This window comes from Nothobranchius furzeri, chromosome 7 (genome assembly GCF_043380555.1).
Source record: "Nothobranchius furzeri strain GRZ-AD chromosome 7, NfurGRZ-RIMD1, whole genome shotgun sequence".
Classification (NCBI taxonomy): domain Eukaryota; kingdom Metazoa; phylum Chordata; class Actinopteri; order Cyprinodontiformes; family Nothobranchiidae; genus Nothobranchius; species Nothobranchius furzeri.
This window is the reverse complement of record NC_091747.1, coordinates 58,952,965-58,964,936: the sequence shown is the minus strand read 5'-3', so window position 1 is coordinate 58,964,936 and position 11,972 is coordinate 58,952,965. Positions and strand designations below refer to the sequence as shown.

The 11,972-nt window shown below is 47.2% G+C and overlaps 2 protein-coding genes across 10 annotated transcripts in view; one reads left to right on the top strand and one right to left on the bottom strand.

Moving 5' to 3' along the window:
* Positions 1 to 3,970, top strand: part of apodb (apolipoprotein Db) — a 4,296-nt gene extending 326 nt beyond the window's left edge. The window contains exons 2-5 of one of the 2 annotated variants that reach the window (XM_015955473.3): positions 600 to 712; positions 784 to 905; positions 3,383 to 3,468; positions 3,625 to 3,970. In XM_015955473.3, the coding sequence (XP_015810959.1) occupies positions 602 to 712; positions 784 to 905; positions 3,383 to 3,468; positions 3,625 to 3,857 (552 nt within the window). In that variant the 5' untranslated portion in view covers positions 600 to 601 and the 3' untranslated portion in view covers positions 3,858 to 3,970. Of the gene's footprint in view, positions 1 to 595; positions 713 to 783; positions 906 to 3,382; positions 3,469 to 3,624 lie in introns of both variants that reach the window. The other variant, XM_015955474.3, reaches the window with a different exon arrangement.
* Positions 3,971 to 5,259: 1,289 nt separating this feature from the next.
* The window catches only part of arhgap21a (Rho GTPase activating protein 21a), a 93,224-nt gene continuing 86,511 nt past the window's right edge, over positions 5,260 to 11,972 (bottom strand). For 6 of the 8 annotated variants that reach the window (XM_054751044.2, XM_054751042.2, XM_054751040.2 and 3 more), the window contains 3 exons: positions 11,278 to 11,301; positions 10,255 to 10,286; positions 5,260 to 7,165 (listed from right to left, as the gene is read on the bottom strand). In XM_054751044.2, the coding sequence (XP_054607019.2) occupies positions 5,585 to 7,165; positions 10,255 to 10,286; positions 11,278 to 11,301 (1,637 nt within the window). In that variant the 3' untranslated portion in view covers positions 5,260 to 5,584. The remainder of the gene's footprint in view (positions 7,166 to 10,254; positions 10,287 to 11,277; positions 11,302 to 11,972) is intronic. The other 2 variants (XM_015955469.3, XM_015955470.3) reach the window with 1 other exon arrangement.

Below are 11,972 nucleotides of genomic sequence, written 5' to 3'. Positions count from 1 at the left end.
TAAAATCAGTGTGTGTGTGTGTGTGTTTTGTAACCTGAAGAACAGGTGCGCCAGCTTTTTGTTGTGGGAAAATAAACTCCCTGCAGCATTCAGAGAACATTTTCTCCTCTATTTGTTTTTACCAAAACCATAAAATTAAAACCAGCCATTACAAATCTAAATAAAATACTAAAACGAAGTTTATCAAAGTGAATTAAATCCGTTTTTATTCGAGAAAGAAGAAGTTTCAAGAGCTTGAGTTGTTCTGTTACAGAAACATTTATGAAATTTTAGTTTTTTTATTAAATTCCTAAATAGAAATTAAATGCTAAATTTGTCATTCTAAGAAATCAGGATGTGTTGCATCAGTTTCGGGTTGTTTTGTGGGTTTATAGTACCGCATGTGCTTAGAAATGATGCCTTTTTAACAATATTCCTAGAAAGTTTTTGTAGTTTTGGACGTTTTTGACTTGAAGTCCCACCGTCACTTGTCATTAACGAATCTACAAAACACACGATAAGATGTTTTCTCCTTTGCAAACTGGTTTTGTAGATACGCAGATCTACTGTATCCCATAATAAAATGTTAATTATTGTCTTTGTCTCATTTCCTGAGGCAGTCATGTCTGCTGTCTACCTCCTCCTGCTGTTGCTGCCTCTGATCTCAGCTCAGACGACACGCTGGGGTCCCTGCCCGACGCCACAGGTGCAGCCCAACTTCAACGTTCAACAGGTGACGAAAACACTCAAACACATGTGATGCTGCGAGCCACCCAACAACACTGACCCGTTTGTGTTTAACAGTACCTGGGAAGGTGGTATGAGATAGAAAAACTCCCCGCTTCCTTTGAACGAGGAAAGTGTATGGAAGCAAACTACTCTTTGAGGAAAGATGGGACCATCCGAGTGGTGAACACTCAGATCTAGTAGGTGTTTGTTAAAATGTCTTTTGTCTGTCTCTCATCAGAAGAGAGGACTGATATCTCTCTCCTTGTCCTTCCTGATATGAAGCTGGAACTTGCAGGAACTTGTTCTTCTTTGTTTGTTACAAAAAATAAAGATTAAAGAAAAATTTTTGGCACATAAATGACAAGCAGTGCAACCGAGATGCTCAAAAGTCGTCGTCGTCGTCTTCCTCCGCATGTCCGGGTCCAGGTTGCGGGGGCTGCATCCCAAGTAGGGAGCTCCAGACCATCCTCTCCCCGGCCACCTCCACCAGCTCCTCCGGCAGGACCCCAAGGCGTTCCCGGACCAGACTGGAGATGTAACCTCTCCTACGTGTCCTGGGTCGACCCGGGGACCTCCTGCCGGCAGGACATGCCCGAAACACCTCCCCAGGGAGGCGTCCAGGAGCCATCCTGACCAGATGCCCAAACCACCTCGACTGACTCCTTTCGATCCGGAGGAGCAGCAGTTTTACTCCGAGTCCCTCCCGAATGTCCAAGCTCCTCACCCTATCTCTAAGGCTGAGCCCGGCCACCCTACGGAGGAAACTCATTTTGGCCGCTTGTATTCGCTCCTCCTTGAACTGTCACCTTATTGTGGTGGAGGAGTTTGAGTGTCACACTTTGGTACCAGGGCAGCCTAGGTCGCAGGTCGATGATAGACTTTGTAGTCGTATCATCTGACCTGCGGCCGTATGTTTTGGACACCCGAGTGAAGAGAGGAGCGGAGCTGTCAACTGATCACCACCTGATGGTGAGTTGGATCAGATGGCAGGGGAAGATACCGCGTAGACCTGGCAGACCCAAACGCATAGTGAGGGTCTGCCGGGAACGCCTGGCAGAAAAACCTGTCAAGACGGTCTTCAACTCCCACCTTCGGCAGAGCTTTGACCGCGTCCTGAGAGCAGTGGGGGACATTGACTCCGAGTGGGCCTTGTTCCACTCTGCGATTGTTGAGGCGGCTGTTGCTAGCTGTGGTCGTAAGGTGGCCGGTGTCAGTCGTGGTGGCAACCCCCGTACCCGCTGGTGGACACCAGAGGTTCGGGGAGCCGTCAGGCTGAAGAAGGAGGCCTACAGGGCATGACTGGTCTGTGGGTCTCCGGAGGCAGCAGACAGGTACCGGATAGCCAAACGGGGTGCAGCAGTGGCAGTTGCTGAGGCAAAATCTCGGGCGTGGGAGGAGCTTGGTAAGGCCATGGAGAAAGACTATCAATCGGCTCCAAAGAGGTTCTGGCAAACTGTCCGGCGCCTCAGGAGAGGAAGGCAGTAACTCGCTCACACTGTTTACGGTGGGTATGGGGAGCTGCTGATGTCAACTGGGGCTATAGTCGGGCGGTGGAAGGAATACTTTGAGGAGCTCCTCAATCCCACCTACGCGCATTCCGAGGAGGAACCAGAGCCGGGAGTCCTGGGGATGGACTGTCCAATCTCGGGGGCAGAAGTTGCTGAGGTAGTCAAACAACTACACAGCGGCGGAGCCCCGGGGGCGGATGAGATTCGGCCTGGGTATCTCAAGGCTATGGATGTTGTAGGGCTGTCTTGGTTGACACGTCTCTGCAACATTGCGTGGTCATTGGGGGCAGTTCCTGTGGAGTGGCAGACCGGGGTGGTGGTCTCCATCTTTAAGAAGGGAGACCTGAGGGTGTGTTACAACTATAGGGGGATCACACTCCTAAGCCTCCCTGGAAAGGTCTACCCCAAGGTACTGGAGAGGAGGGTCCGATCGATAGTTGAATCTCAGATTGAGGAGGAGCAATGTGGTTTTCGTCCTGGCCGTGGAACTGTGGACCAGCTCTATACCCTTGCAAGGGTGATGGAGGGGGCATGGGAGTTTGCCCAACCAATCCACATGTGTTTTGTGGATTTGGAGAAGGCTTATGACCGTGTCCCCAGGGGCACCCTGTGGGGGACGCTCCAGGAGTATGGGGTGGGTGGCTTTCTGTTAAGGGCCATTCAGTCCCTTTACCAGAGGAGCGTGAGTTTGGTCCGCATAGCCGGTAGTAAGTCGGACCTGTTCCCGGTGAGGGTTGGACTCCGCCAGGGCTGCCCTTGGTCACCGGTTCTGTTCATCAGTTTTATGGACAGAATTTCTAGGTGCAGCCGTGGTGTGGAGTGTGTCGAGTTTGGTGGCAGGATAATCTCGTCTCTGCTTTTTGCGGATGATGTGGTCCTCCTGGCTTCATCCAGCCCTGACCTTCAGCTCTTGCTGGGTAGGTTCTGTCGTGGTGAAGAGGGAGCTGAGCCAGAAAGCCCGGCTTTCAATTTACCGGTCGATCTACGTCCCAATCCTCACCTATGGTCATGAGCTTTGGGTAATGACTAAAAGAACGAGATCGCGGATACAAGCGGCCGAATACTCAAAAGTACTTGCCAAAATAATGAAATGCAGCTTTTACTCAATAATAAATAGCACCAAAGCACTATTATTTACGAGTATTTGTGTGTTTTTTATGTTTCAGTAAGGACAAAGTGAGAGTTGCAGAAGGAACTGCTGTGATTCCTGACGTGAGAGAAGCAGCCAAACTTGGAGTTAGCTTCTCCTACTGTAAGTACTAAAGACATGCAACATTTTGGACGTGAGTTCTCCTTTTTAAACTTTAGCAGTAAAGTTGTGCATTCCGTACAGTAGCAGGTTACTTTGGTCCGTTTTTGGACTGTAACACCATCATAACGTGTTTTTCTCTGTGGATGTTGCTGCCAGTTACTCCCTACAGCCCATACTGGGTCCTGACCACTGACTACTCCAGCGTGGCGGTTGTGTACTCCTGCACGGACGTCCTCCGCCTGTTTCACATTGAATATGCCTGGATTCTCTCACGCTCACGCTTCCTGCCTCCAGAGACGGTTCGTTACGCCCAAGAACTGCTGATCAAAGAAGGAATCGACGTTTTCAGGATGAAGATGACTGATCAGAAGAACTGCAAGGATAACTAGAGCTCAGACAGGCTCCTACTAGTTGCTCCTAATGACACTGGCAACTCCTCAGAATAAAACTATATCGCATTTGATTTCAACCCATTCAGACAAATAAAGTGATTAAACATCAATATTTTTTCCAAATTTTGTGCATTATACATCAATATTTGTGAGCTAATTTACTTTAAATAAATAATGTAGATTAAAAACATATTTTATAGTTTTTGAAATGACTATTTGTACTCTTAGGTGGGGGAATCAACCATAGATATCAGATATACTAATATAGTAATATAATGATATCTATGGAATCAACAGTGAGGGAAGTAGAGCTGCTGAGGCTGCAGATCCCTCTGGTGGTTAAGAAGGGGTATTGCTATTCTATGAATGAACACGTGGTTATGCAAAAGCTGAAGTAACTGAAAACATGTTTTATATTCCATCCATCCATCCATTGTCTGAATCCTCTTTGTCCACGTACGGTCGCGGGGGTGGAGAGTGGGGAGGCTAGTGCCTATCTCCAGCGGTCAATGGGCAATCAGGCGGGGTACACCCTGGACAGAGAGCCAGTCCAACGCAGGGCAATACAGACACACACAAGACAAACAATCATGCACGCACACACCTAAGGACAAAAGACAGACTAATTACCCTAACAGTCATGTTTTTGGACTGTGGGAGGAAGCCGGAGTACCTGGAGAGAACCCACGCATGCACAATGTTGAGATAATTCCAGTAGGTAATTATAATTGATTGACCTACATTTGGTGAAAATATCACTTTGGCTTCTTTGAGCCTGATTTAGTTGGAGTTAAACCTGTTTTTACAAATCACATCATTACCACAAGGTAAACAGCAACAGTAATAACATACTTCCACACAATCCAGAGATTTAATAAAGATTATTTATTTCCAGTGTTTGATGGGGAAGGGGGCGGAGTTAAATTCATGTTCCGTTAAAAAAGGTGAAATTTGACCTGTTCAGTGTTTGTCATGCAGTTTTAAACCCAGACTTTTCTCGTTTTCAGATCCTGTGCTTTTTTTTAACAGATGATGCACAGAAAATAATTTAAATTACAAATAAAACACAAATATGTTTGTATGACTGTAAACTGGAGGCGAACCAGGGATGAGGGGGGAGGGTCTTTAAAACTAATACTCTCTTCATCTTTGTTTTAAAAACATTTTTTAAAGAAAATAAAAGAGGCACTTTTTCTTTTTGAGATAAAAATGTAAAAACATCTCATTTGGAGTCAAAATTCAACACATTTTGGAGATAAAAACCACTGTACCAAGCATCAGATACTATAGTATCAGCATATCTTTACTGTTTCAGGCTTTATTTAATAAAACTATAATAATCTTCCAGTCCTTCCAGCTAATATCTGGCTGTGGTTGATGTGCCGTGAAAACCCTTCCCACTGCACGCAGCTCAGAAAGCAGCCGTCAGCGTTTCTACATACTTCAAGTACAGACAGAAAAACACAAAAGCATCTAGTATTAGTCCAGAAATAGTAATACATTCTTCATTAAACTTAGATGAGGAAGAACTAGACCAGGATTCCCGCTTCACTGTTGGATGACGCCATGTTCCGTCCTGCAGGAGAAAGTCCAGGTCGTGTTTCCGTGCCCGCTCCAATATGGCAGAGATTTACATGCATAAGCATCTCTTAGTAACAATCATGAAGGCGTATGTACAGGAGACACATGTCTGTAGAAAAAATACTGTGCTAAATTACACACATTCACAAATACTGGTAGAACCGTGAGCGGACGACCTGTCCTCCAGAGAGCTTGTGTGGGTGAGCGTCCGTCCCGAGGGACGTTTTGTTTTTGTCCTGCAGCCCGCTGCCGTTAACGTGGTCCCCCGCTGGAAGCTGGGCATCTGGAGACGGTGAAGGGTTTTCAGGAACGAGATCCGAAGCTTCCGGATGATCGTCCTCTGGCTCGGCTTTAGGCGCCACCTCTGCGTTCGGGCCGGAACATCTGCGCCGCTCCCTGGGGATCCAGTCTCGGATGGAGTAGTCCTGAGAGGAGGATCTGGGTTTGGGGTGGTCCAGCGGGGACAGGTCAGCCGTCTGGTCCACCCCGCCCTGCTCCCTCCAGTCGTTAATAACCGCCAGCTCTGCAAAGTCTCTCTGTCCACCCAAGGTGTGCCTCCTCCGGATGTTCTTCTTCTTCCCACGAGCGTCGAGGCCTCGGCTCCTCTGGGAGAACATGTCATCAGCAGGCGAGCGTAACCTGAATTTAAGTCGCTCGGTGATCTTCAGGTGCCAGGCTGGCTCTGAACGATCCGACTCGCTGCGTGAAGACGAGCTGATGCTGCTCGTCGATCGGCCTTTTTTCATCACCTCCAGAACTCGAGACAAGCGGCTGCAGGATTCTGTCCTCCCTTCGTTTCGCTCTCCGCTCCCAACGGCGCCCTCCGCTGACGAGTCACTGTCTGTTTTATGTCTCAGGGACCACCTTCTGGACAGCGTGTCACACTCAATCATTCTGTGTGTTGGGAAAAGGCGGCGTGCTTCCGGTTTGGGCGAGGCGCTCCGCTCTGCTGCACCTTTCTCTCCTCTGGCCTCGGCGTTCTGACTCTGGTCCGGTCGTGGGGTGGACTCGCTGCTGCCGCCTCCTGGAGCGAACACCGGAAACTCGCTCTCGCTGTCTGTCTCCATGGGCCGTCCTTCGCTGATGAGCTCGCTGCGCTCGTCGTCTGCCTCCTCCCCGCCGTGCAGCTCTGGGCTGAGAACGATCGACTCGGCGCCGGTCAGGAATGTGATGGAGGAGGTGGTGGAGTAGTCGGAGGTGATGGAGCTCACCTCAGTGCCAGCGGCTGTCTCTGCAACAGCCCCTGGTCCGACACCAGCAGGCAGGTCAGGGATGGCTCCACCAGTCCACTTTTTGGGTCTTGAGCGAGGGACAGAAGCTCCTGAGCTGATGGTGCCGAGGTCAGAGGTGATTTCATCCAGCTGGGATGGAGGATCTGACAGGGAGGACTTCCCCTGGGAGGGTGAAGCTGAGGCGCGTCTGGGTGGAGCCTTCTCCCTAAAGAACAAGGAGTTTCGGTGCTCCTTCTTGGCTTTAGATGTGAACTCCACACTTCTCCTGCTCTCCTTCTTCTCCTCTTGCTGCTTTGTGTTGGACTCTGGACTGGGATGGGTCTTGGCCTGCTCCTCCATCTGAGGCGAGTGGTTTTTGGAAAACAAAGCCTCCAGTTCATCATCCGAGCTGCTAGGCTGCGGCTTCTCCCTTGACTTCTTTCTTTTGCGGTTGGCTGCAGCAAACAAGGAGGAGACTAGGAGCTCCCGTTCCTTCCCAGAGCCCCAGGAACCCTGCAGAGATGAAAGATGGGAGAAAAAACAAAACAGAAATAAATAGGGATGCTCCAGGGGGAACAAAGGGGACCATCTCTGTTCCGTTCCTGCCGGAGAACTTAAATCTGTACTCAACCTTTCTCCCGTGAAGCAACACAGACCAGAAAAGTGGACAAAAACAGGAACATTTGCAGCATCATGACAAGAAGCACACTGTTGTCATTTCCATGCCAGCCTTAAAGCAGAAGCTGCAGAGACACGAGCACTGCCATGAAGCTGAGGAGCAGCCAGGAAACAGCGCCCCCTGGTGGCAAATTATTACATCCACAAACTAACTTAACTAACTTTAATGAAGAAAATAAATACAGTAAATCCTCTAATACAGGCCAGGGCCTGTATTTGACTCAAGCTCATCAAGCTCCAGGCCTTTATTGGAAGGAGGGCCAGTATTAGAGGCAGGCCTCTATTTCTATTTGAGCAAAATGAACTAATGGTTCGCTGGAGTTTTTGACAATTAAAATTGCGCCCACATGTTCAAAGTTAAACACATTTCTTTTAACAACGGTAGTTTCTGCTTCAGCCATCTCCCCCCTCCCCCTGCGCAGCGGCCGCAAACTCACTGATGCGCCTGCAGCCTCTCAGAGTTCCTGCTGCTCTAAACATTAAAATAATTATTTCATTTTCTGTTCCTCACTTCTGATTACCTTCAGTGGTGTCTGTTTGTTGCAACCACCAGGTACAAAAACTAACTTGTTTTTATTTGACTATTTTTCTGTCCTGCCTGTTTATTATCTTCCTGCATCTCCTCTCAGTCCTAAAGAGAAACTGCTACCTGGGTTCATATATATTCACCTTATGAGTTACCTTTGAACTGCAGTTCTAAAAGATCTACCGACCGCAAAAACAGCGGAGTGCTCGCTGCTTGGCGGCCGCATCAGTGATCGGTGCGTCACCGGATGACAAGTTGATGCGCCCCGCTCCACAGCAAAACGCATCAGGCACAAATAAAAGACAGAAAACATTAAAGGTAATGAACCGACATGAACGATCGCGTGTCAGTACCGACGCTCTGGCACAGCGCGTTGCCCCCCCCCCGAACGCAGGAGCTTGTCACCTGCTGACAGCAGGCTGCTGTCTTTTCCGAGGGCTGCATCTTGCCGGTCATTATCACGTGACAGCGACTAGTCGACGACAGGCATAAAAAGTTACTATAGTGAAGTCGACTAGTTCATACAACCCCTGCTACTGCTCCCCAGAGTGTTCTGCAGCATAATCAGCACGTTCTCTTTGAACTTGATATCAAATTTTCGCCTCCTCTTCGTCTCCGCACGGTTAAAGTTACCCTCACGGTCTATCACTGGCAAATCAAAAGTGAGACGATGACACAACCCCCCCCCCCCCCCACCCCCACCCCCACCCCCACCCCCGTACTTGCTTGTTACCACATCCCACCCGGCCACATTAAGAGACCGGCCTTTATTCACCTCCGCTGACTCTGACACTGGCCAAAATTGGAGACCCGGCCTTTAATTGAATACCGGCCTGTATTAGAGGATTTACGGTAAATAAAACTCCACTTTTTTAGCAGCACATTAAAAATAACTCAGACATGCATTCACAACCAGAAACAGTCTGGTTTTTAGGATTTCCCACAGCTGGCCATGTTAGACAAGCTGATGATCGACCAGCTCCGGTCACAAGTTCCGACCTAACGGGAAGGGTTACATCGAGCTCAAGCCTAACATAAGTTTAACACAAGTATTCCTGCTTCTTCCTGCTGTTCTTTTGGGGTAATTTCATTTTTAAAACCCTATAAATTAAAGTTGGGAAATATGTGAGGTGAGAGGAGTCACAGGAGTGACTCCCTGTGATGCTACTGTAACGTGATGAAGGAGCTGTTCCACCAAGGTTATTTACCCTCTCTCCACAGTGCTAGAGTGCATGAGACAGCCTCAAGGTCATGCATTTGCTTCTAAACTGTTTTGCTTTCCAGCAAAAGAAGAAAGAAGATTAAAAGACTCTTTTCTTTTATTAAATCAAAGAACTATTTTCAATAAAGCTAATCAAAACAAGTGTTAGTCAATAATACAATGTTGACCGATCTGTGAAATAACAATGTTATGATTAATATGTTTTAATAAGTGAATGACTTAATCTAGTTCACTAGACATGCTGATACACTCGTGTAAACGCATGACACATTACTGGTGCTGATCCAATCAGAACCTTCCTTTCTGAAGCGTGGCATAGTCTCTGTGGTGTTTATAAATCTGCCAGCTTTGATCCGACCAGAATTCACAACATCCAGATTAAGAAAACAGTTCCAACGCCATCTTAGTTCAGTTCTCAAGATCTCATGGAGTTCACGCTTGCTAAGCGGAGTAATCGGACCGGCCATCCGAACTTCCCTTTTTAAGCTGAGAACCACCAAGCTGGAAAAATCTGTTGTTTTTACCAACCAAGCAACGGTTCCTTTCAGAATAAAAGCTGAACTCACTGACCCAAGGAGGGTCCCCTTTTGACGCTGTGAACCACCTGTCGCTTTTTACCTGGAGACGATCCAAAGACTGTACTACTGACGCTGTACTACTGGCTCCAGTACTGAGAGGAGGGTCCGTGGACCTGACATTCTGGATCCGTGACGGAGGTCTCACTGAGGGTATGTGTGGATGCGACAAAATGGCGTCTCATGCTTTTGAAACTACTGCGGTCAAACTAGTTAGAAGCAAAACATCATCCCATTCAGACTTGCTTTTCCGGATACGAGAGTTCTGAATAACATTCATTCACACACACCATCCACCTCACACCTCATTCAAACAGACACATCCATCATTAGTAGAGTTAGTATTGTTAAATTGTTTCAAATTATTTAGTAATAAATCATCGCAAAACATTTGAAGGACTCTGTCTCTTCTCTTGTCTCTCAGTTAATACAAAGTGTTTTCTAATCCCTGCATTAAAAAGTTCCAATCTTCTGATTAAATAACCCAGCGGTCCGTACGATGGATTTCATACTCCATATGAAATCTTAACGTCTCACGGCCCTTAATTAAATGTAAATTAACGTCATTACACTACATCCTCTCTGACCTGGGCACACTCACCTTTGATTTAGCCGAGTCACTAGCTGGAGAATCTGTCAGAGAAGAGATGGAAAAAAGGACACTTTAGATGGATTTTCAAAATAAAGGTGAAGAAGAAAGTGCAACGTGAGGGAATGAAAAAGAGTCGTGTTGATGAAAGGAAGCACAGAAATGGAGACAACGGGCCATGCTGCGCACGCACACACACACACACACACACACGCACACACACACGCACGCACGCACGCACGCACACACACACACACACACACACACACACACACACACAGAAATGCAACAGAACCTTCAGCTGGAAGCAGATAACATTCCATGCAACAAAGATGGCGACTTGGGTTACTGAAAATTTTTATTATAATATGAATTTCTAACTTTAAGATGTTTTAAATTTAAGTGAAAACTAAAGAAAAAAGATCAACGTCTTTAGAGAGTAAAAAGTCAAAAGACCGTTGTTTCTACGTAAACACGACTGTTTGGTAACTGCGGTTTACAAACTCAGTTCATTCAACCCCAAATAATAAAATATATAACGTAGAAATCCTGTTTCTGTAACAAGGTGAAACTACTTATTAACCCACATTTGATGAATTCGTAAAAGCTTCACGCTGCACGATAATTTAACCAATAAGTATTTGAAACTATAAAATAATGTAAACACAATTAAAACCATAAGAAAAAACAGAACTTTGTTTAAAACAAACCAACGATTCAGTATCTGGGCTGCATTTGTGATTTTACTGACACAGCGTGAGCTGCCATGGCAACAGGACATGATGACGACAGAGACGGCATGAACCAAAATAAAAATTAAAAAAGAAAAGTGACAGGGGGTCACAGAGGGGCTAGCTATATGAAGAGAGAGAGAGATGCGTGTCGGTAGGGAAACCTATAATCAGTCCTCAGCTGCTCAGTCTGAATGATTTCACCTGCAGATAAACTTTGTGTGACAGAGCCCAGCCCCCCTACACACCCCTTACAGTACAGATGATGGTGGGAGCACACGGACCGGTGACGTAGAAACCATACCGTGCCGTCTCTCCTGTCCGCAAGCTTGTGGAGACAGTGAGGAGAGACAGCGGAGAGCCTTTCAGACAGTAGCACCGGCCTGCGTTAGGTAAACTCTGACAGAGAAGCCACAGCGTGGGACAGTACCGTGTCGCCGCGCCGCCTCCCCCCTTTTATGATTATCGTCACAAACCCGTTTGTTTTGGGCTTTAAAAGACCTGCGGGTTCCTGCAGACTAGGCAGCTACACTGCGGGCAACAATCCTTCTTCCTACAGCTCCAGCTGTCCATCACAGACAATAAAGAGTCCATCAGTGACATCACGGCGTGATAGACTCCTCCCACTTGGCCTGTGTCAAGATCAGTATGTGTGAATGCTGGGAAAGCCGTTAGGACACCCGACAGAGCCTCACTAGAGACAGAGGAATCAAAGGTCGCCTTTTACTGTAAAACATGCCGAGTTAGTGCAACAGCAGGCAGGGGAGGGGGGAGGGGGGGAGCAGCACAGCAAAGGGGGAGGGGTGTTTAAAAAAACGTCTAAAGAGGGCTCACTTATTTATCTTTAAGCAAATAAAGACACAAGACAATTTGTTGCATCTTTTTTTAAAGATGCGGATTAATTGTCCTCGAAGCGTTTGGACTATTTTCATCTCTCAGCTGGAAAGGCAAAAACAAAAAGCGTGGTTTCAGGAAGAAGCTGCGCTATCATCAACACTT